Source organism: Callithrix jacchus, chromosome 16, assembly GCF_049354715.1.
Source record: "Callithrix jacchus isolate 240 chromosome 16, calJac240_pri, whole genome shotgun sequence".
Taxonomy (NCBI): domain Eukaryota; kingdom Metazoa; phylum Chordata; class Mammalia; order Primates; family Cebidae; genus Callithrix; species Callithrix jacchus.
The window spans coordinates 77,624,316-77,649,927 of NC_133517.1; the positions used below are offsets into that span (position 1 = coordinate 77,624,316).

The 25,612-nt window shown below is 37.7% G+C and overlaps 1 protein-coding gene across 4 annotated transcripts in view; it reads left to right on the forward strand.

Annotated features, from left to right (window-relative positions):
• The window catches only part of TAF2 (TATA-box binding protein associated factor 2), an 85,785-nt gene that overhangs the window by 33,209 nt on the left and 26,964 nt on the right, over positions 1-25,612 (forward strand). For all 4 annotated transcript variants that reach the window (XM_008983316.5, XM_002759265.6, XM_054246789.2 and 1 more), the window contains exons 15-21: positions 1,000-1,065; positions 2,595-2,847; positions 5,178-5,318; positions 8,487-8,597; positions 20,028-20,221; positions 22,032-22,171; positions 24,880-24,949. In XM_008983316.5, the coding sequence (XP_008981564.1) occupies positions 1,000-1,065; positions 2,595-2,847; positions 5,178-5,318; positions 8,487-8,597; positions 20,028-20,221; positions 22,032-22,171; positions 24,880-24,949 (975 nt within the window). The remainder of the gene's footprint in view (positions 1-999; positions 1,066-2,594; positions 2,848-5,177; positions 5,319-8,486; positions 8,598-20,027; positions 20,222-22,031; positions 22,172-24,879; positions 24,950-25,612) is intronic.

Genomic DNA, 25,612 nt, shown 5'->3' on the forward strand with positions numbered 1-25,612 from the left:
GTTGAGCACTGTGGCTCACACCTGTAATCCCAGCAGTTTTGGAGGCCAAGGCGGGCAGATCACTAGGTTAGAAGATTGAGACCATTCTGGCATCATGGTGAAATCCTGTCTCTACTAAAATACAAAAAATTAGCCAGGTGTGGTGGTGCACACCTGTAATTCCAGCTACTCGGGAGGCTGAGGCAGGGGAATTGCTTGAACCCAGGAGGCAGCAAAATACAGAAATGTTCTCTTCTCTCACTCTTCAGAGTACATACTAACTGTTGTTTAAGTAAGTGGTTAATGAAAAATATATTAAAGAAAAGTGGCAATTTGCCTTTGAAAGACATCAAGAAGGTTCTGAAGGGGCATGGTGATATAGAGAAAAAAAAAATAGTAAGCAAGGTGCAGGGGCTTTGCAAAACATATTCAGCTCTTTCCTTTCAATCATCACTTTCCTAATATTTCCTGTAGGTATTAATCCAACAAGACCAATAAGGATGAACCTGAGCTATTTGTCTTGAATTTTTTTCTAGCACCAAAAACTCAAACTTCCATTCTAGCCCCTCGGCCTCTACCATCCAACAAAATAAGGATTCTCAAACCTAAATGTTAAAATTTATTTAATTCTTTTTTTTGTGTGTGTGACGGAGCCTGGCTCTGTTGCCAGGCTGGAGTGCAGTGGTGTGATCTCAGCTCACTGCAACCTCTGCCTCCTTTTCTGTATAAAATTGCAGCTACCAGTTCTTGAAACAGATGTTTTAGGTAGACATTGTATTATATATTTATGCTTCTTGTTAACATTTGATCAGGAAAATAATTTGATATTTACTTCATTTCCTCCAACTTTAAAATAAACAGACTTTGTTCTGTTTAAATTTTGTTACATTTGACAGCTGTTTTTCCTAAGGATAGCTTTCTAAGTTGTGTGAAATCCTTTATTTGAATTTTAACTGCTGTTAATCTCCATTCAGAATTAGAAGGCTCACAATTTTCCAACCTTCTTTTTCTTAAATGTAGGAATAAAAAGAAAAAAATCCCACTGATGAATGGAGAAGAAGTTGACATGGATCTTTCTGCAATGGAGTAAGTTAGTTAACTTACATAGAAGGTTATAATATTTTGTGCATTCTCGTTTGTCTCATTTGTTATGCATATGTAAAAGCATATAACTGTTCTCCAAGTGAGTGCTCTAAAATGTTTTCAATTTAATAGAAACCCCATGTTCAAAACAAATTTTATGTAAAATCATAACTAATCAAAGAGATAAAAGTAAGTCTGCTAGGGCCTAGGTGAAATTAAGAGGAAATGCATTATAGTTGAGGGGTGGGCACAACTTTGACTAGGCAGATTTCTTGTTCTCTCTTGGTAGCATCTAGAGCAGTGGCATCAAACTATAACCTGCATATGAATCAGTTGGGGACTGTCCTAAAATGCAGTTTCTGATCCAGTACTACACAAGTGAGGCCTGATAGTTTGTATTTCTCATGAACTCCCGGGTGATATTCTTTGTCTTTAGAACAAAGCTCTGGGGTGCCTTAAGTCTCCCTATGCTTGCAAAACAATTTAAAAACCACTGTTCTAAACTTTATGTGATAATATTTATTGATTGACAGTGTTTTATTTTAAATAGTATACAGCTCAAACTTTCTAATTTTGCCCAGTCTGTAGCTGTATATTTTTTATAAAATCTCTGTAATTATTTACTAACTTGATTGATAGATTATTATTACTGTTTATATACAGATTGTGTTCATTTGCCTTCAAGATCAGTGTTAATTTTTTTTTGAGACAGAGTCTTGCTTTGTTGCCCAGGCCGGAGTGCAGTGGTGCTGTCTCGGCTCACTGCATGCCTGGCTGCATGGTGCCATACCTGGCTAATTTCTGTATTGTTAGTGAATAGAATATGGGGTCTTGCCATGTTGGCCAGGCTGGTCTTGAACTCCTGACCTCACGTGATTCATCCACCTCTGCCTCCCAAAGGGCTGGGATTACAAGTGTAAGCCACTGCACCTGGTTTAGATCAGTGTTAATTTTGATTTTTCAATAGCAAGTACCTTGCCTGTAGTAAATAGCCAATAATATGTGCTGAATTGAATTAATATTACAGGTGGTATTCTGATGAAGGTGTTGACGTTGACTAGATTTTTTAAACTATATTTGTTACTTTGAGAAGTACATGAAAATAAATTTGTGATATGCCTCCAAGTTATGATTTCAGAACGTGCTTGAAAAAGGTGATCATGAGTCTAGTATTTTTAAAAAGTTTTAAGTCAGCTAAACAAATTAAGAAATTTATATCTTTTCTTTTTTTTTTTGCATCATATAATCAAATCAAAATCACCAAAATAATTTCAGATGGGAAATGAGAGATTCAATGTCTTTTGTAAAAGATGATTCATATTTTCTGGAAGATCTTTTTATCAAGATTGATATAGATCAGACATTGTGAGAAAGTTGAGATATGTTAAACATAATGAGAAATTTGTCAGTGCAATTAAAAAAAATGAATACAGTAAAACTTCGGGCAGTCTTGAATACTATATCTTGGACCCTGGCTAATAAATGCTTTGTATTTATTTCTAAATTAAAAAGAAAATTACATTTTCTTTCAGTGCCGATTCCCCTTTGCTATGGATAAGGATAGACCCAGATATGTCAGTACTGAGGAAGGTAGAATTTGAGCAAGCTGATTTCATGTGGCAGTATCAACTCCGCTATGAGAGAGATGTTGTTGCACAGCAGGAATCCATTTTGGCTTTGGAAAAGTTCCCTACTCCAGCATCTCGGCTTGCACTCACTGATATATTAGAACAAGAGCAGTGTTTCTATAGAGTAAGAATGTCAGCTTGCTTCTGTCTTGCAAAGGTGAGATTATGTATAGCAGAAAGAAAACAAGATGACTATTGCATGTATTTTTTAATATCTCTGAAAATGAATTAAAATTCACGTAGTCTTTAAATTTATTTGGTAGCCAATTCTTTGAAAGCTTTTGCCAAATGCCTTTAAATTAACAGGACTATTTTGAAAGAAACCTGTTTTGACCTGAAAATAGATAGGCAGAATAATTTTATAATTGTCAAAAAGAAGTTAGATTTTCACTGTTTTGTTGAATTATCAACCACATTTTTAAAGCAAATAATATATTTGGTGATCAATTCCTTGTTTTGAGTGATGTTTTATATTGTAGTACATGAAATCTCTGTGTGTGTGTGTGTGTGTGTGTGCGCGTGTGCGTGTGTGTGCATGCATGCGTGCATTGTTTTAAAAAATAAAGATGGGATCTCACTGTGTTGCCCAGGCTGGCCTCAAACTCTTGGGCTTGAGTGATACTCCTACTTCAGCCCCCAAAACAGCTGGGATTACAGGCATGTGCCACCATGCTCCACTGTGCTCGGCTGATTGGTTAATCTTAATTATTCCACTGTAGTGATCATTTCACTTTGGTTTGAATTTAGGAATCCAGATTAGTGATGAGTAACTTAAAATGGTAGATTCTATATTATTTTAGGAAAGTTAAATAAGAACACCAAATATATTTCTTTAGATGCAAATTATCTGAAGGCAGAGCAAATGAAAACCAGGAAAATGCAGACAAAATTTGGGTCAGAAATAATGTTTTCCAGGTGTTTTTTTAAAAACTTGATAATAGGTTCATTTTCCATTTAGTGACTCTTGCCTTTCTCACTGTTAAATCCATTTGTCCTATATTTTAACAACTTAATAATGATTTTGATTTACTTTTAATGATAATAAGTGAGTAGTTGAATTCTTAATGTTCTCAGATATATGAGAGAAAGCAGTGATTTTCTTTGATAATCATCTGCAGAGGATATAATTTCATTGTTTCTATAAAGATCTTTGTGATTCCTGTATGCTAAAATCTTAGCAGGTCCATAAAATTCTTGAACATGTTTAATCATAATTTCATTTTTTTCAGGCATGATTTCTATATACCCTAAAAATATCAATAGCAAGGTATAGGGTAAAGCAAGATACACTTTGGTAAAGCATGCTTATAGGCATAAATGGTAGCACTGCATTTGGCTTCTTGTTCAGTTAGGGTAGATTGAAAAATCTTGTTTAAAATTCATAGTGATGTTTCTGTCTGATAGGTTTAAAATATTAGAATTGGACCAGGTGCGGTGGCTCACACCTGTAATCCCAGCACTTTGGGAGGCCAAGGCGGGTGGATCACAAGGTCAAGAGATCGAGACCATCCTGGCCAACATGGTGAAACCCCGTCTCTAAAAAATAAATAAATAAATAAATAAATAAAATAAAATATTAGAATTATATCTGCCTAAATGAATAAAGACAAACTATTCAAAATATAAGTCTTTTGCATACATATTTTCCTAAAACTTAATGCTGTCATTTAGAAATTGACTTGTAGAAAATAATTATATGTAAGAATATTTTTGGCTGGGTGCAGTGTCTCACACCTGTAATTTCAACATCCGCCCACCGAGGCAGGAATTCAAGACCAGCCTGGCCAACATGGTGAAATGTTGGCCTCTACTAAAAATACAAAAATTACTTAGGTGTGGTGCCCACCTGTAGTCCCAGCTACTCAGGAGGCTGAGGTGGGAGAATCGCTGGAAATCTGGAGGTGGAGGTTGTAGTGACCCGTGATCATACCACTGCGCTTTAGCCTGGGCAATAGAACGCGACTCCATCTCCAAAAAATTAAAAGAAAAATAAATTTTTTTTTTTTGAGACGTAGTCTGTCTGTCACCCAGGCTGGAGTGCAGTAGTGCCATCTCAGCTCACTGACACCTCCCCATCCTGGGTTCAAGCAATTCCCCCACCTCAGCCTCCCAAGTAGCTGGTATTACAGGCACCCACCATCATGCCCAGCTAAATTTTTTTGTATTTTTGTAGAGACAGGGTTTCACCATATTGGCCAGGCTGCTCTTGAACTCCCAACTTCAGGTGATCCACCCTCTGTGGTTTCCCAAAGTGCTGGGATTACAGGCATGAGCCATGAGACCTGGCCAAAAGGAATTTTTTTTCAGGGTGAGTTTGTATAGTTTCTTGGAAATGGTGATAAAATGCTACATTGTTTTAAATTTCTGAGAATTAAAGTTGTTGAAAAACCAATCCAGTGTGGTATTGATAACTTTTAAGAAGCTGCTTTGTTTTAAAGTATGTTTGCCTTGGTAATAGAAACTATTTTGTTTTCTAATTATTTGCAGATTGCAAATTCAATGGTTAGCACATGGACAGGACCACCAGCCATGAAGTCACTCTTTACTAGGATGTTTTGTTGTAAAAGTTGTCCAAACATTGTGAAAACAAACAACTTTATGAGCTTTCAAAGTTATTTTCTGCAGAAGGTACAGTTTACTTTCTAATTTTCTCATGGTTTTTATACATCTCAGTTTTAAGTTGAAGACTGTTCAAATAATAGGTGTGTTTACTTTCTTTGCCTCTGTTCTTTTTTTGATTTTAAACTTTTTCCCAAAGTTTGATTAAGTGATTATAGATTTTATGATCTGTGTGCAAGTAACTCACTGGCCATGTTAATATTAAAGTGGACAAAAAATGTTAATGTAAAGTGGACAGCACATCTGAGACAGAGACAACACGGTATAGAGCTCTAGTTTTAGTCCCAGCCCACTACTCACTAGCAGCTATCACAGCACAAGTTTCTTAACCTTCTACACCTCGGTTTACTCAGTTGTAAGTTATCTTTTTTAGAACTAAGATCAAGTATGTACATTGTTTTATACTACACTTAGGATAAGTTTTCTACAATTGGAATTTTTAGAAAGTGGTGGTGTGCAGTGGTATGGTTAGAGTCATTGTTTTAGGAAAGGATATGGGAATGACAGGATGGTCAGCATTTGGGCAATTTGAATATCATTCATATAGTCTTTTGAGTAATTTTATAATAAGGTGGGGATCAGATTATCTAGATTGAACTAGAAAGGAGGAGTGAAGTTGAAGTAGAGAAAACTCTCTAGTAGCAGTTTTACTAGAAGTAGAGAGGAGCCATCCTCCTTTCTGACCATTTTAGGGGGTATAGTTATTTTGAGTAAGAAGAGGGGTTAGTCCATATTTCCACATGTGCTAGGGACTAAGACGTCTATTCATCTCTAATTCTGCCTAGAATTTAATTTGCTTTGTTTTACTGATAGAGTTAACCAGTGTGTGTAAGTCATGTTTCTCCTTCCTTAAAAATGTTGCCTATAAAAATTTGGAAAGGGAAAAGTTAGGCTGGATTTCAGATAATTTACCATTTTTTCCTTAGAGAGAACTAATGAAGCCTCTTTCATGATTTTACTCAAAGATACAAGCAAGGATACTATATTAAGGATGAAGCAAGGTTGAGAAAAGGACTTTTTGGGTTTGTTTTGTACAGATGGAGAAGAAACTTGAGGCACGTATGACACAGGGAGAAGACCCAGTGGAGAGGGAGAGATGGAACAGTCAAGGGGAGAAAGTAAATAGAGAAGGTTGAGCAAGTTCTGGAAGCGTAAGAGGGTGGGGCAGAGTAAGGAAGAACATTTTAGAAAAGATAAGAACATTCCTTTTTTTGAGGCAGGTGGAATGTAGATTGAAAACAAGTGAAAGATAGATGTCAAGGGGAATGTTAGGCACGTTGGAATTTATTTATGGTAGAGGGAAAAGAAGAAGGATTGCATAGCAGTATTGGGGTGCCTTTTGAGAGTAGAAGCCAGGATGTATTTGCAGTAAATCTAATCAGTAGGGCAGAATCTGGATGATCCAGGTTTTGGGAAAGGTAGTAATGGTTTGATCAAAGAAATCTGTGGCATCCTGTAATTTTGTTTTTAAGAACTGTTCTGTATTACCATTTCACGAATTTATGATACAGAAGCAAGTCAGTTTCTGTGTCTGCCTGATGTATCTGTCTCATGATGCCACTGTGCTTTCATGTATCTTAGGTCAGTGTTTCAAATTGGAGTTATGAACCATTTAGTGGAAGAGATCATGAGATCAGTATATCATATTATTTTGTTTTGTTTTGTTTTTTTGAGACAAAGTTTTGCTCTTGTTTCCCAGCCTGGAGTGTAGTGGCACAATCTCAGCTTACTGCAACCTCCGCCTCCCAGGTTCAAGTGATTCTCCTGTCTCAGCCTCCTGAGTAGCTGGGATTACAGGCATGTGCCACCATGCCCAGCTAATTTCGTATTTTTAGTAGAGACAGGGTTTCTCCATGTTGGTCAGGCTGGTCTTGAACTCCTGACCTCAGGTGATCCACCCACCTTGGCCTCTCAAAGTACTGGGATTACAGGCGTGAGCCACCGTGCCTGGCCAAAATCAGTGTAGTTTTTGTTTTTAAATAAAAGAAAACAGAATGGGTAGTGTTCAGTATATGATGTTTGGGGTTTACTTTTAAATTTGTATACATTGCATTTAAAGTGTGTATGTGTGTTAGGTTATGTTATAAGATGTGTTTTTTCCTGTTACTGTCAAAAAAAAATCGGAAAGTCAGTGCTTTTATACCAGTTCATCTTTCTGATAATACTTCTAGTGGACAGGAGAGAGAGAGTGGTGCCTAAATGAAACTTGAGTCTCAAAGGGTAGAAAAGGCATAGGATGGGTATTTCTATGGAAAAGAGCCTTTTCCTCAGTTGTTCCTACAGCACTAACACTGACTGGTGTTGCCCCTATTATCTCTGCTTCTTCAAGCAAGAAAAAGAGCCATCTTTCCTTTTGTCCATTTTAGAGGGTATGGCTATTTTCAGTAAAAAGAGGGGTTAATCTGTGTCTTCCCATGTGCTCAGGACTAAGATGTCTTTTCATCTGTAGTTCTGCCTAGAATTGAATTCACTTTGTTTTACTAATAAAGTTAACCAGTATGTGTAAGTCATGTTCCTACTGTCTTAAAAATGTTGCCTATGAAAATTTGGAAAGGGAAAAGTTAGGCTGGATTTTAGATAATTCACATTTTTTTCCCTTAGGTTGAGTATTGGGTGTTCCATGAGGATTAGGTGTTGGGAGACTCAATTTGTTCTAAGACTGAAGATTGACTCCACCTACTTACGTGGTTTAATCCTGAAAACGGGTTTGAGGAAATGAGACTCCTACTCAGTAGGCAACTAGCTAAAGACACCTAGCACAGAAGGTAGTAGAGCTTAGGAGTTGAATAATGGTCCATCTAATGCTAAAATCTATACCTTATGCACTGTATCACACAGAAGTCATTCTAAAATCTATGCCCTTTCCACTGTATCACATAGAAGTGAAATTACATAATTTACATTACATATATTTCCTCCAGCAAACAAGGGCCAAGGCACATAGCCTGCAGAGTGGTGTGCGGTCATGCAGCTCTTCCTTAATTTCCTGTCCAGGTCTTCTGTGTTAGAATGCTTTGAGATATGTTGTCAGTGGGAGGGGTTGGGGTATGGGGGTGTTAGGCTCCATCCAGATACCTATTGCAGCCCAAAAGTAACCCTTTTCTATATATAGTTCAATGAATTGTAGTAACAAAAAGGTTATGTGCTTTTAAAAGTTCTTTTTCTTTTCTTTTGTAGACTATGCCTGTTGCGATGGCTTTATTAAGAGATGTTCATAATCTTTGTCCTAAAGAAGTCTTAACGTTTATTTTAGACTTAATCAAGTACAATGACAACAGGAAAAATAAGGTGAGGTACTTTTAGTTTTTTATCTTCTACAACTGTTTTCTTAGAAAGGCAAGGTAATTTTCTTCATGAATATTATAAAACTACCCAGGGATATTTTGTTTCTAAGTAAGTATTTAGTCTATAAAAATCATCGTTGAGTTGATGGTACTTGAAATTTCTTGAGATAGAGGCATATAAACATGATTTATTAGAATAACCAGTGGATAAAAACAAGGATTCGTTTTTAAATGTTCTTCAAACCTCTTGTAGTGTGGAGAGTGTAGTGCATCAGATTTGGGGGCATCAGCTAAAACTTGGTCAAATCTGACAGCACAATTTTATTTATATTATTTTTTGTTCACCTAGTGATACCTAGAAAAGAATTCTCTATTGGGATTAACTTGTTTATTCATTTTACCTTTTTCTTTTCTTTACCATTGTGTCTTTATTCATTTATTTAGCAAATAGCAATTGGATGTCATGCTTCAAAAATTATTTCATCTTACTTGTTATTAGTCCAACAGTCAGCAGATGTTTTTAAGAATATATGCTGTGCTAGACAGTGTCCCATGTTAACTGGAATAAAAAGATGGTTAGTATCTTAATGAACTTTATTTTTTCATTAAACAGCTGCTCTATATTAGTCTAATTTTGCACCATCAAGGACACAACCTAATAGGGAAATCAGACAAGTAAACACTTAACAGTCACGTGTGATAATTGCTACAGTGGAAGTATTTATGATTGCCTAGGGGAATGCAAAGTATAGTCATCTCTCGATATTAATGGCGGGGGGGGGGAATTGGTTCGAGGACCCCTTCTTGGATACCAGAATCTACAAATGTTGAAATGCTTTATATAAATGTATAATATTTGCATATAACCTATTCACATTCTCTCATATACTTTTAATCATTTCTAGATTACTTATAATACTTAATACAATGTAAATGCCATATATACCATTGTTAATGTATTGTTTATTGAATAATGATAAGGAAGAAAGTCCATATACATGTTTAGTACAGACACAACCTTCCTTTTTCTTCCCTCAAATATTTTTGATCTGAGGTTGGTGGAATTCACAGATGCAGAATCCATGGATATGGAACCCACATGTACAGAGAGAGGGTCAGCTATAGTGTCTACTTTGAAGGACATAGTGGGAGATTGAGGGAAGTTTTATATAGAAGTAGTGACCCTCAAACTGAGTCACAAAGATGAATAGGATTTTCCCAGAATATGAATAAGACCAGTCTAGGAATATCGTTCTAGACAGAAGGAACAGCACATACAAAGACACAGGTAAGTTAGGATGAGTCAAATTGATGAAACTTTTAACAAAACGTTACAACAATTAAAAAAAAAAGTCACAGGCATGTTTATTAAAAGATGACTATTTTTTTTTTAAAAGATGACTATTTTTAATGATAATCAGTACTGCCTCTTTAGTTTAAGTAACATTCAAATAATTTGAGCTTAACGACGCCTTTAAAAATACGTTAATTTATTTGTTTTCTTGCCATCTTTTAATACCCTTGACTTCATCTCTGATAGGCTCTATGGTCATTGGTCTCTCCCAGAATAAGGCATATTAGAGACCTGGGAATCCAAGGTTATCTTTTAGTTGCCTTTGTCATGATAGTTCAACCATTTTTTTTTCTTGGCTTACCTCAACCTTCAGCTCTCAGGTTCAAGCGACTCTCCAGCCTCAGCCTCCCGAGTAGCTGGGATTATAGGCATGCACTACCACGCCAGGCTAATTTTGTAGTTTTAATAGAAACGGGCTTTCACCATGTTAGCCAGGCTGGTCTTGAACTCCTGATCTGAGTTCTAGAACTCAGTGATCTGTCTGCCTCGGCCTCCCAGAGTGCTGGGATTATAGGCGTGAGCCACCATGCCGGGCCAGTCCGTCCTTTTTTAATGAGTAGTAAGCTCATTTATGCATACCAATTTTAGGAAGCATGTGCTTTCTATTCTTTCATTATTCTTTTGCTCAAATGGCTCAGATTTTTATGTAATTTAACACTAAATTAGAATTATAAAACAATTGGTAACTAAAACTAGTAACACTAAATTAAAATAAGTTATCTAGTGTTTTATTTCATTTAATACATAGATGGCTAAGTAGTTTCCAGGGATATTGTATCTGATGGATGGTATAACTGGCTATATTTCTCATTGTTTTCCTTAAAAGTTCTTAATTTCAGGACCACATTAAAGTTTGTTCAGCAAGCAACCTTTGTTTTTTTTATTATTTTTTTATTTTTTTGAGATGGAATCTTGCTCTGTCACCCAGGCTGGAGTGCACTGGTGCGATCTTGGCTCACTGCAACCTCCACCTCCCAGGTTCAAGCGATTCTCCTGCCTCAGCCTCCCAAGTAGCTAGGACTACAGGCCCATGCCACCATACCGGACTAATTTTTGTATTTTTAGTAGAGATGAGGTTTCACCATATTGGCCAAGCTGGTCTCAAACTCCTGACCTTGTGATCTGCCCGCTTCAGACTCCCAAAGTGTTGGGATTACAGGTGTGACCCACTGCACCCAGCCAATGCTAGGTTTTGATGATACTGAGATAAATAACTTATGATCTTTCCAGTTACTTAATCTATAGTGAAAGAAACGTACAAAAAAACAATTTTTTTTTTCAAGATGCGGTTTCACCATGTTGGTCAGGCTAGTCTTGAACTCCCGACCTTAGGTGATCCTCCCGCCTTGGCCTCCAAAGTGCTTGGATTACAGGCATGAGCCACCATGCCCGGCCAAGCACAGTATTTTTAATGAGATAAGTATTATGATATTAGGTTAATTAACATACTCAAGAAGTGCTTGGAAGGATTAACCCAAATTAAGGATGAGGAAGCCAGAAAAGGCTTCCTGAGAAAGGCTGAATCTAGAAAGAGCTGTAAGTTGATGAGGTGAAAGGAGATCAAAGAGGCCAGCTTACTTGAAGTCAGGAGTGCGAGATCAGCCTGGCAAACATGGTCAAACCTCCTTCTACTAAAAATACAAAAATTAGCCAGGCATTGTGGCGCATGCCTATAATTTCAGCTACTCAGGAGGATGAGGCAGAAGAATTGCTTGAACCCAGGAAGGGGAGGTTGCAGTGAGCCGAGGTTGCACCATGGCACTCCATCCTGGGCGACAGAACGAGAACCTGTCTCAAAAAAAGGAAAAAAAAATGGCTACCTATGCTTGCTTTTATTTTTCATTTGCATAGTATATCTTTTTCCATCGCTTTACTTTGAGTCTGTAGGTATCTTTTGTCATTAAGGGTGTCTCTTCTAGGCAATAGATGGTAGTGTCTTGTTTTTTATCCAACATTCCACTCTATATCTTTTGTTTTTTAGAGATGGAGTCTCTGTCACCCAGGCTGGAGTGCAGTGGTGCAATCTCAGCTCATTGCAACCTCCGCCTCCCAGGTTCAAGCAGTTCTCCTGCCTCAGCCTCTTGAGTGGCTAGGACTACAGGTGCATGCGGCCATGACTGGCTAATTTTTTGTATTTTTGTAGAGACAGGGTTTCACTGTGTTGCCCAGGCTGGTCTTGAACTCCTGAGCTCAGGCAGTTTACCTGCCTCGGGCTCCCAAAGTGTTAGGATTACAGGCATCAGCCACCATGCCCAGCCACTCTATATCTTTTAAGTGGAGCATTTAAGGCATTTCTGTTCAAGGTTAATATTGAAATGTGAGGCTTTCTTCCTGTCATCGTGTTGTAGATAGCTGCCCTGGAGACTTAATTGTGTAGTTATAGGATCTGTGAGCTCTCTGCTTGCATGTGCTTTTATGCTGGTGTCCTCCTTTCATTTCTGTGTTTTGAACTCCTTTGAGCATTTATTATAGGTCTGGTCTAGTGGTGATGGATTCCCTTTGATTTGCTTGTCAAAAATAAGGAGTTTTTCAATAGGTAGAGGACGGAGAAAAGTGCCCTAGGAATAAGAACACAACATTTACGAAAGTACAAGATGCATGAGAATGCAGTGTGTTAAAGGAAGAGAAAGTTACTAATGTACCTTCATGGTAAAGGGGTACAAAGCTGGAGGCAGCGGACTGGACGAGCAAACCTCCAAGCCAGGAGTCTGTAAATGCCCTGCTTGACTCTGTATGGGAATCCTCGGGCAGCAACAGCTGAGTTGTGGCAGAACACGCAGGTGGTGGGAACCCCAGGGTTGATCACCGGCCTGTCAGCGCGGCTCTCAGAAGGGCTCCAGCTGGCAGCTGAAACAGTTGGATGGGAGCAGGGCAGCCACTGTTCTTTGGCTGAGAAGGAAGCTTGTCTGGGAAAGACTTTATATCATTTATTCATCATTTATGAAGCTTGGTTTGGCAGGATATGGAATTCTTGGCTGACAGTTTTTTTTTTATTATTTTAAAAGGCGAAAAATAGACCCCCAGTCTCTTCCAGCTTGTATGGTTTCTGCTGAGAAGCCTGATGGGATTTTCTTTATAGGTGGTTTGACACTTCTCTCTAGCTGCCTTTAAGATTTGTTCTCTTATGTTGACCTTGGGTAGTCTGGCCACTATATGCTTTTGTGAGGTTTGTCTTATATAGTTATCTCCCAGTTATCTGGATTTTTTTGTATCTGGGTATCTGTCTCTGTAGCGAGATGAGGGAAATTTTCCTGAATTATTGCTTCAAATATGCTTTCCAAACTTCTTGCTTTTTTTTTTCTGCCTCAGGACTGCCTATAAGTTACAGGTTTGGTTGCTTTATGTATCCCATATTTCTTGAATACTTTGTTCATTTAAAAAAATTTTTTTTCTCACTGGGTTAATTCAAAAGACCAGTCTTCAAGCTCTGAAATTATTTTTTCTGCTTGATCGAGTATGTTGTTAAAACTTTGTGTTTTGAAATTCTTTAAGTGAATTTTTCATTTCGGAAAGTTCTATTGGTTGCTTTTTAAAAAATACGACTGTCTGGTCTTTCATCTTCTGAATTTTTTTTTTTTTTTTTTGGTTTATTTGTATTGGTTTTCAGCTTTCTCTTGTGTCTCATTGGGCTTCCTTACAATCCATATTTTGAATTCTTTATGTTAGGATCCAGTGATACAAGAGCTAGTGTCACAACATTGTTTCTTCATGATGCTGGAGTTGTGCTCATTCCTTCTCATCTTATTTACTTTCGTTTGGATGGGATTCCCCCTCCCCTCCCACCTTGAGGATGTGACTATAAAGTATATTGGAAAGGGTCTTTTTTTGGCTGTGGTTTTATAGCCCTGTGTACTTCTGTTGTCAGGGTTTGTATCGGGTTGTGCAGTTCAGCCTACAGGCCAGTAGGTGGTGCTTACAGGTAAGAGCCTCATCTTTGTTTACTGTGTGGTACTCTCTTTGTTTCAGCCTTGATGGAGGGTGGCTGGTAGAGCTCCTAGTGAAATGCACAGAAGTCTCTGTGCAGGGGGCTGCACTAGCTCCAAGTCTTAGGCAGAAGCGTGATCTCTTTCCCTGTCACACTCCTGTACTGGGGCTCCTGACCCTCCGTGCAGATGCACACTGTCGTCTGTCTCTAGGCCACAGGGTAACTAAGAGCCACAGAAGACACTTCTCTCCCAGTTCTTCACTGGAGTGGTTTTACGCCGGAACTCCTCACTCAGCCCAATACACACAGCTTTGTGGCTTGCCTGTTCTCCATTGTGGTCATGCTGCTGCTTCAAGCAGAGAGGGGGAGGGGCCCCATATTTTGGCACATGCTGGTGGGTGTCAGCTGTGGTAATGTCAGCTGGCTGGGTCAGCGTGAGCTCAGACCCAATAGACCTGGTAGACATTTACAGATCATTCTACCCAACAACTGCAGAATATATATTTCTCATCTGCACGTGGAACAGTCTCCCAAATTGACCATATGCTTGGCCAGAAAGCAAATCTCAGTACATTAAAAAAAAAATCAAAATCGTAACAAGTATCTTCTTAGATCACAGTGGAATAAAACTAGAAATCAATACCAAGAGGAAAAATAAGGAGTTTTTCAATAGGTTTAGGAAGGAGAAAGGTGCCCTGGGGTTAAGAACACAACATTAACGAAAGTACAAGACGCATGAAAATGCAGTGTGTTAAAGGAAGAGAAAGTTACTAAAGCACCTTCCTGGTAAAGGGGTACAAAGCTGGAGGCAGCGGACTGGACGAGGCAAGCCTCCAAGCCAGGAGTCTGTCAGTGGCCTGCTCGATGGTGTATGGGACTCCTCAGGCAGCAACAGCTGAGTTGGTGGCAGAACAAGCAGGTGGTGGGAACTCCAGGGTTGATCATGGTCCGGTCAGCGTGGGCTCTCAGAAGGGCTCCAGCTGGCACCTGAAACAGTTGGGTGGGAGCAGGGTGGCCGTGCTGCTGTTCTTTCGCTGAGGAAGGCAGACACCCTCAGCTGGAGCTTATGAAGGCTGGCAGCTGTGGGATGTGTGGCCCGCTTGCTTGCTCTTCCCTCTTAGAGGAGTGGTGGTGTATTTCACTGTCGGGACATGCAAACATGCTCAGCCTCCCCCTCTCTGTGGTGACCTGTGATAGTGACAACAGCTATCCTGCACTAGCCAAAGGGCAGGTCCCTGGCTTCTTGTGGCTGGGCTCTCACAACACAGGGCCACAGCCAAAATATACATGCAGGGTCAGGGCAGCTGCACTGTGGACCCAGAACTGGAGAAGGGGGACCTATTTAGCAAACAGTAGCTGAGGCAGACCATTGTTCTTCCTTCTGCAGTCTGCCTCCTCCTCTGTATTATGGCTGCCATATCTGTCTTTGGGTTGTGCGAAAATGCTGGGCCTGCCTGCTCCTTCCCTGGTGGGGCAGTAGCAGCTGGCACCTGACTGCTCAAGGACCAGCTTGTGGGATTCCACGTAGACTCCAGCAGTGTTTCTACACAGTCTCCAGGCAGCTCTGTGTATTAGACTGGAGGCCTGAGCGGCCAAGAGGGCTTGGCTCCCTTCAGCAAGGATTGTAAAAGTTCACAGTGGAAATGTGGAGCCCCAGGGATCTCTCACTCACCCCTGCCTCACATTAGGGTGCTTCTTCCAGCTCCACACTTGACCTTGTTCAGCCAGCTGCCCAGCTTTGCTCTCCTCTGCTTTCCATGACTCCATTGCTTCTCTGATGAATTCCAGCCTGCCCTCTTAGATGATATGATTGAATTGTTCATTTTTACTTGCTACTTTGATTACTCTCTGTGAGAGAGGCATCCACTAGCTGCTTCTAATCAGCCAGCTTGAACCACAACCTCAGTGTTACTGTTTTATATCACTATTTTTATTTCATTTTAGATACTTTCCTCCACAAAGTTGTATTACAAGAATTGATGAGATTGGAAGCTAGTCCCGCTTGTCCCCCTGTTGGCAGTGGCTCTGAGTTCTGTCTTACATGCATTAAATTTGTGGAGGCTTACTGAATCAGAAGATATGTGCAGGTGTGTGCACATATGTGTATGTGTATAAATCAGAAAGCGTGTGTGACACTTTTTTTAATGATTCTGAGAGCCCTCCTCTACCCTATTTGTAAACTTTTCCAGAAGAGGTTACTATATACCTGCATATATCATATATCTTCCATCAATAACTTTTTGTTGTTTATTTGAGGCAGAGTCTTACTCTGTTGCCCAGGCTGGAGTGCAGTGGTGTGATCTCGGCCGGCCCACTGTAGCCTTTGCCCCCTGGGTTCAAGCGATTCTCCTGCCCCAGCCTCCCAAGTAGGTGGTCTTACAGGTACTCACCACCACACTTAGCTAATTTTTATATGTTTAGTGGAGACAGGGTTTCACTATATTGGCCAGGCTAGTCTCAGACTCCTGAACTCAAGTGTTCCGCCCAGCTCAGCCTCCCAAAGTTCTGGGATTACAGGTGGGAGCCATCGAAGCCTTCACTGGTCAGCAAAACTTCCATAGACTATCCAGCCTTCTTCATGCCATAGCTTTATGATGTAAAATATTCATACGCTTTCATGTACAACAGATTTTCTCAACCGTGGCACTTCCAGCATTTGGGGTTGGGTAATTCTTTGTCGTGGGGCTGTCCTATGCACACAGCATGTTCAGCAGTATCCCTGGCCTCTCCCCATTAAATGCTCCTAGCACCCCTTACCTCAGTTATGATATCCAGAAATCTCTCTAGACATTGCCAGAAACTCTGAGGGGCAGAATTGTGTTGAGAACCACTGATGTGTGGGGATAATATTAAGAAACCTAGAAATAGTTTATTACAACAGATTCCTAAATCAATAAGTAGGTTAGCTTAAAGTTATAAAAAAATTTGTGAAGTTAAATTGAATTTAATATCATAGTTGTAGTGTATATTACCAAGCATGAGACTTAATTCTTCCTTTCAGTAGCTGTGATGATACCCGCATCATCTTTTCTGTCTCAGAGTCCTAGTTCAGGCCTTTATTCCTTCCTGGACTCCTGAAAAAGCTATGTCACCTTGAGCAAATTACTTAGTCTCAGTGTCTTAGTTTCTTCATCTATTAAGAAAAAGGGTGTTAGTCATAGTACCTCTATCTCAAAGGGTTTTTGTGGAGATTACATTAGATAATATATATAAAGCACTTAGAGAATTGCCTATGGTTATGTGCCTATCATTAGCAGTTGCAACATTATCCTCATTCCTAGCTTAATATCCCAATACCTTTCCTCTTAAAATATTTTTATAGTTAAACCAGAGTAATCTTTGTGATGGAGCCCACCTGAGTTTCCTTCCTTCTTAAAAAAATTCCCTCCTTAAAAACCTTCAAAGACTCTCCAGTGCTTATAAGTAAAATTATGCAGAGCATTCAAACACGTTTTGGTCCCAGCCCACCCTCCAGCTTTGTACCCTTTTCTGTTTTGCTTGCAAATAAAATAGTTCTTATCTTGAAGAAGTCATCTTGATCTCTGTGTCTCCAGAACGCTTAACAAGTGCTAGATGCCTATATTCGTTTAATTGTGCCTGTGTGTCACAGTCACTCTCTCAATCATTATCTGGCTACTGTTTAGGAAGTATTTAATTTATCTCCTTTAGTCAGAAAGCCCACAGAACGTACCACATCGTATAATAGCAAAAACACTACAGTGGAGATAAATTAGATTTAAATTTCCTCTCAGTAACCAGATATCTTATTTCCTTTGAGAACTGTTAAACCTGACCTGCTTTCTGGATTTAAAGGACATATTGTTTAAATGACGTATTAATTAAAAACATTTTGGTAAAATTCTTTCCTTCCCAGTCTGCTGGTTTATCATGGTCTTAATTTTAATGTTCCTTTTTTTCCCCTACACATGAATTTCTTGTACTTGAAGAAACTAGAATTTAGAATGGTGGCAAATCACATTATATTCAAGTAGAAGAGGAAGATGTTTTATACATTATGTCAGTTCCCTTGTGGAGTGTTTATATAATTCAATTCCTCTTTACTACTTTCTACTTTGTATAGTGATTTTACTTAAATTCTTTGAAATGTGCCTATTCCTGTGGTTGAAGGTGTTTGTCATCCCTGTTTAACAAATAAAAGTAAGACAGAAATTGAGAGTCTAAAATTCCAGAGGAAATGTGATCTGGGAACTGTGCTGTAAGGCCCTGCTACCCATTTGTGTGGTGATGTTTTTAGTATTACCATGTTGCTTTACAGCTTGCCATTATGCTTGCTACCATTTATGGTTTTGTGTGGCACACACTGGTAGATCGTTACATTTTATACTTCATTATTGTTGTGGGACAACATAAGACTCGTTATGTTTTCATTTTGAGAAGAAGGCTAATCAGTTTTTATAGTTAGATGCTGTAAATTAAGTAGTTTTATATGACTTGCTGCCTCAGAATAATAAGGATAGCATAAGTGCAAATACAAGTAACACTGATAATAACTAAGTTCTTGTGCATTCCGTGCCTTATGCCAAAACATAGATGATCTAATATCCTCACCAGACCACTGAATAAATACTTTTATTTATTATTATTTTTTGAGATGGAGTCTTGGTCTGTCACCCAGCTTGCAGGAGTGGTGTGATCTTGGCTTACTGCAGCCTGTCTCCTGGGTTTAAGCAATTCTCATGCCTCAGCCTTCTGAGTAGCTGGGACTACAGGTGCCCACTACCGCACCTGGCTAATTTTTGTATTTTTATTAGAGATGGGGTTTCACCATGTTGGGCAGGCTGGTCTCAAACTCCCAACCTCAAGTGATCCACCCATCTTGGCCTCCCAAAGTGTTGGGATTACAGACATGAGCCACCACGCCCGGCCTTAAAAACTATTATTATCCCTGTTTTCGTGTGAGAAGATTGAGGCTTATAGAAGTTACCAGAATGACCCAAAGTCACATGATTATTCTCTGTGGCTCCAGTAAACAGAAGCTATAGAAATTAAAATTTTAATAATTACAGTGGCCTGAAAGCAAAACTTTATAGTGAATATTTTTAGGGGGTATTTTTTCTTTGGTGGTGTTTGTATGTGCCTTATTTTTTTTCCTGCCCCATGTTTGAACATAAAAATGTTTAGGGACTCTGCGTTATGTGTGTTAATGTGAGCTTCTGTCTCCACAGTAGAAGTCAAAAGGGGGCAGATATTCTTCTTCCCGTCCTTTGGCAGTTTGTATTAGCACAAAGTATTCTCAACAGAATTCATTTGCCTGCTCCATGTTCAGTTTCCCAGGCCAGCGCATCTGTTTGCTGAGTATTAATCTAGCCACATCCAGGTCACCTTTCAATAAATTGTTTCTATGAGAATTGACTGGGATATAGATTAGGACTTTTTGTCTTATGGCTTCCTTCTCTTTTCTTCTCTGGCTTGAACTCCTACACTAGGCCTCTAATTTCCTCATACTTCCCCTCCTATTTTCTGTCTTTTTTTTTGCTGAAAACTTTGGGATTTTTTTTTTTCTATTTTCTATTCCAGTTTAATTTTGATCCTTATTATCTACATGTTTCTTTCTTTTTAAAATAATGTTATGCTAAAAAAATAATAATGTTATACTATTGGAAGGCATACCTTAATTGATTATTTCTCAGACAATATTAATGATAGTTTAAAATTTTTTTTGTTCGCTACTGGTTTTCTTGTTCTTGCATTCTCTGTTTCTTCCACGTTGGTTTTTGTTTTTGTGGGTTTTTTTTTTCTTTGTTCTGGTCTCTATTTTTTATTTGTTGCTTCCTTCAAATATCTGGTGATCATTGCTTATATGTTAATATGTTAAAGTATAGCATCAAATTGGAAACTGTGTTATAGCAAGATTTGTGGGCTGTGGTCTCCTTTTAGAAGTATATGGCTAGGTTACTATAAGAGTACCTGACAAGTAGTATTTATTCAGTAAACTAATGTATCGTTGATAATAATGAATCTCTTTTACTGTTTTCCAAAGTGACTGTATGCAGAGTGGAGTTGAATGTTTACCAGAGGACTTGCTTATGATTTGCAATAAATTATATTTTATCTAATTATATATATATATTTTATTTTGTCAGTTTTGACCAGAAGAGTTAATTTTGTTATCCTTTAATTATTCTTTGGCCTAGTTTTCAGATAACTATTATCGTGCAGAAATGATTGATGCCCTGGCCAACTCTGTTACGCCTGCAGTCAGTGTGAATAATGAAGTTAGAACTTTAGATAACTTAAATCCTGACGTGCGACTCATTCTTGAAGAAATCACCAGATTTTTGAATATGGAGAAACTTCTTCCAAGTTATAGACATACCATCACTGTCAGGTAATGATTAAATTCCTTACTTCAAAGTTATTTGTTCTTATTTCTAAATTTTTTCTCTCTCTAACTACATAATTTTTTAATTACTTGAGATTATATTGTATATGTAGTTTTTTTATTCTGTTTATATTATAAATACTTTCTCATGTCATAAATTCTTCGTAAGCATTGCTTTGATGTCTGCATATTCTTTTATTGCATATTGTATAAACACTCTCTATTGTTAGCCTTTTCCTAAGATTACTTTTCACTTTTTTTTTTTTTTGAGATGGAGTCTCTGTCACCAGGCTGGAGTGCAGTGGCACGATCTTGGCTTGCTGCACCCTCCACCTCCCAGTTTCAAACAATTCTCCAGCCTCAGCCTCCCGAGTAGCTGGGATTACAGGCGTGTGCCACCATGCCTGGCTAATTTTTTGTATTTTTATTAGAGATGGGGTTTTCACCATGTTGGCCAGGCTGTTCTTGACCTTCTGACCTCATGACCCGCCTGCCTCAGCCTCCCAAAATGCTGGGATAACAGGCATAAGCCACCACGTCTGACCTGACTTTTCACTTTTACCAGCTTTACATGGCTCTCAAAAAGTTCTGCCTGTTTAAGAGTTTGCTAAATGTTGATTCAAATATGAACAGTTTTAACTTTCTAAATAGCGAATAAACTATGTCACTAAAACATTTGGAAAAAATATTTATATTTTATGAAATGATTTCTTTAAAAACAAACTATTCTTGTTACAAGTATAATAACACTTGAAACTTTGAGTTTTGGAATTTGTTTTCTTTCTTTTTTTTTGAGACAGAGTTTCACTCTTGTTGCCCAGGCTGGAGTGCAGTGGTGTGATCTCACTGTACCCTCCGCCTCCCAGGTTCAAGCGATTCTCCTGCCTCAGCCTCCCAAGTAGCTCGGATTATAGGCATATGTCACCACGCATTGCCAATTTTTGTATTTTTAGTAGAGATGGGGTTTCACCGTGTTAGTCTGGCTGGTCTCAAACTCCTGACCTCAGGTGATTCACCCGCCTTGGCCTCCCAAAGTGCTGGGATTACAGGTGTGAGCCACCATGCCTGGCCAGAATTTGTTTTCTTTTAACAGAATTTAGATGTTAATTTTGAATTTTTATCATAATTGCAAAATATTATAGTTATATGTTACTTAACAGGGATATGTTCTGAGAAATGAGTTGTTAGGCAATTTTATTGTTTATGCAATAGCCTCCTATGCACCTAGTCTTTATGGTATAGCATATTGCTCTGTTGCTCTTAGGCTATAAAGCTGTACAGCATGTTACTCTACTGAATACTGTAGGTAATTGATAACACAATGGTAAGTACTTGGATATTTAAACACATTCAAACATGTGAAAGGTATGGTAAAAATATGATATAAAAGATAATAAATGGTAGCCCTGTATAGGACACTTACTATAACATAAATGGAGCTTACAGGCCTAGAAGTTGCTGTGGGTTTATCAGTGAGTGTGTAGTGAGTGATTGTGAAGGTGTAGAACATTATCATTCTCTATAGCAGATATAATAAATACTGTGGACTTAGACTACGCTAAATATGTTAAAAATATTTTTTCTTCAGTGATAAATTAATCTTAGTTTACTAGATGATCACCATTCTATATGCAGTTTATCATTGACTGAGATGTCTTTTATGTGGCACATGACTCTTACAGAATCGACGGTGGGTTAAAATCACCTTAGTTTTTAAATTTATTACCATAAAGGAATCTCTAATGCCTAGGAAACAAATTTAATTCATCATACTTCAGTGAAAGTAGTTAACATACGTGTTTATTTTTTTCCCTAGTTGTTTGAGAGCAATACGGGTACTTCAGAAGAACGGACATGTGCCAAGTGATCCAGCTCTCTTTAAATCTTATGCTGAATATGGCCACTTTGTGGACATTAGGATAGCGGCTTTGGAAGCAGTTGTTGATTATACTAAAGGTAATACTTTAGAAATACATGCTCAGATCATTTTAGAAAGAAATATTTCCTTTTTAAAGCCTGTCTTAGTTGGTGGGGCTTTCATTACATGTACAGTATAGATATTTTCATTTCAAATTCTTGACTCACTGATTTAGAAATCATCTTTGATAAATGTAGAATTCACATAAAAGTTAATAAATGAGGGAAAGGAATAAAATTATAGGTATCTTTGGCCTTTCCAAGAAGTCAGTGTTCATCCTGTAGCTTTAATTGGATGTTATTTTAGGAAATAGAAGCTTTTTGGAAAATGTCTAAGAAGGATTCAAGAAAATATCTCACACCTGTGTAAAAGTTTGTGTCTGTGAAAGTAGAGGACTAGACATAAACAAACGTCAATAGGGCATTAGGCATGAATTTGGAAAAACATAAGGTCAAAGTATTGCTAAGAGAAGAATACATATATTTTTTTTAATTTAGAGGAGAAAGATGGAAGAGATGGAAATGTTAAAAAGTCACAAAGAATAGAGCAGGTAGAAGACAAGTAATAATCCAAGAAATAACAGAATACCCTGGGAGGGTATAGATGCAGCAGACCTACAGTCATTTCTCATGAAATGTTAATTTTTAAGGCTAAAGGAAAATGTGCGTTTCTAGGACTGTCAGAACCAAATTATTGTACAAGGTAAAAGAATAGTGTGGCCTCTGAATTCTTTAGAATATGAGACATGAAAAGACAGTGAACAAATGGCTATGTAATTTTTAGGGAAAATTATGACCCAAGTTTTTCTACCTTGCCAAAGTTGTTGCTCATGTAGCCTTAGAGAATTAGAATAGCAACTCTTATGTAACATTCTTAAAAACGTAACTCCCAAAGATAATTTTCAGCTGAACTGGATGTGAGTCAAAATAAAAACTCAAGACTGGTGAAAATGTGAAAGGAAAGAACTAGTGCTGAATAACTATGCCTGACAAATACTTAAGCTTAAATATTTGTTAAACTTGCTATAAAATTTAATGCATATCTCAAAAATAATTTTTAAAAAACAATATGCAAGTAGAGGGAACATGTAAATATGATCTAAGTCTAAAATTCCAGATTCTGGCACTAAAATATGAGAGGAGTAAAGAGCTTAAAGTTTACTAAACTTTTGTCTGACTGTGAAAGGAGAGGAAGGGGTAAGAGAAATTCTGTAGTAGATACTGGTTCATTTTCAAGTTGCGGAAAGTATACTCAAGTCTTCGTAATTTTTGGTAAATTTCTGTAGGAAAATTTGTTTACTGTCAGAAAATAAAGGAAGTGTATGTTCTTTTTTTTTGAGACGGAGTCTCGCTGTCACCCAGGAGGTTAAGCTGGAGTGCAGTGGTGTGATCTAGGCTCACTGCAACCTCCCCAACCTGGGTTCAAACGATTCTCCTGCCTCAGCCTCCCGAGTACCCAGGTGCACCACACGTAGCTAATTTTTATATTTTTAGTGGAGATGGGGTTTCACCATGTTGTCCAGGTTGCTCTCGATCTCTTGATCTCGTGGTCTGCCCATCTTGGCCCTGCAAAGTGCTGGAATTACAGGTGTGAACCACTGAGCCCAGCCTATAATGTGTATATTCTTAAATGTTGACCTAACTTTGGAAAGGACTGTCATTTGTGCTTCCTTTTTATTGAAGGTTAAAATATCCTTTCCTGTTAGAAATAACTATGAAAACAGTGATTTGGTTATTAAGTGAATTTTTTCGCATGAAAAAGAAATGTAATCCTATACCCATCTCTGTTTCTGTTTTGACAAGTTTTAAAATCCACCAAATATGCCACTGTTGCCAGTCTTCTTTCCCTAGATGTATGAATGGTGTTTAATGTCTCATAAATATGAGTTAGATGTTGTAAATTAGTAGATTAGTAAATTAGTAGTGTATTCTGAAATGAAATAGAATACTAGTAGGATTTCCAAAAGGATGCTAAACTTTAATACATATCATTTAATTGGGAAACATGAATCCATACTTTATTTTTGTTCATGTCTAAATGTAAAATGTAAACTATGACTTCAGACTTCATGTTTCATTAAATCGTAAATTTAAATATTGGTGCTCAAGTTAGAATGGAAGAAGTGAAAAGTATTGTGAGTAAAATTCTAAAGACAAAGTTTTTCAAATTACGAAGGCGAAACTTGTTTGAAAAGGTGAATGAAAATAGCTAATTAGTCATTTTATGTCAACTATATTCATAGCACTGTTTTTATAACTGCCTTTTATATTACGCTTGAAAAGTTAAGAACTTTCTTTAGTCTTAAATGGAAGAAACCACTTGGGCAAAAACAGTTGACTATACTATATAATATAGTTGAGATAGCATTGCATGCCAAACCTCTCTGTCATTTAGGCATTTAGAAAAACAATTGTATTTGAACAGATTTTGTTCAGTTAATCATCACTAATTTAGGGTTCTTAATTACAATTTGCTTTATGTTATGTTTGTCATTGGTTTGAGCTTCAGTAAAAAATATGTTCTTGATGCAACTTTATGTCTTGGCGCTAATATATAGCTTAATACTTAAAAAAGTTATAAAGTGGCCCACTGCATGAAAATGTAAGAGCTTGCCTCTAACCTTCAACTCTCATCGAAAATTCAGCTAAGGCAGAGTCCTGAATATTAAATGTAAACTCCCTGTTTGTCACTCGTTATTCATTAATTTGTTATAATTAACAACAAATACATTTTATTTTATTTTCAGTGGACAGAAGTTATGAAGAACTGCAATGGCTACTTAATATGATTCAGAATGACCCTGTACCCTATGTGAGGTTAGTTTATGTGCTATGATGGTATTATATTTTGTAAGTCCTATAATAATTGGATAATTTCAGATTACACATTAAATACCTGTTTAAAATTTTTGAAAATATGGGAATATCTTTTGCATTTATTCAAGTCCTTTTTAAATTTGATTTTCAAATTTAATCTGCCTTTGGAAAAACGTTTTCAAAATACATTGTTAATAAAGTGTATTTCTTGTAATTTTATATATGATTTCTATTGTGAGTTAAAGAAAGCCTGTATAACAGTTGATAACAAACATGAAGGATTCTTTATATATCCCAAATTATAAAACCTTTGGTATTGATTAATTTCACCATTTTAAAAGTAATTAAGAGCAGTGTTTTGGGATATACCCATTTATTCCTTTCTATCACATATGAAGTGTCCATTTTTATTAGACTTGACATTTTTTAAACAGGTAATATAACACTAAATTTTATGGGCTGGGTACTTTGGCTCTCATGCTTGTAATTGCAGCACTTTGGAGACCCAGGTGGGAGGATCACTTAAGGCCAGGAGTTTGAGACCACCATGGGCAACAAAGCAAGACCTTGTCTCTACAAAAAGTAGAAAAAAAAAATTAACTGGTCACAGTAGTGCATGCCTGGAGTCTCAGCTTGAGAGGCTGAGGTGGGAGAATTACTTGA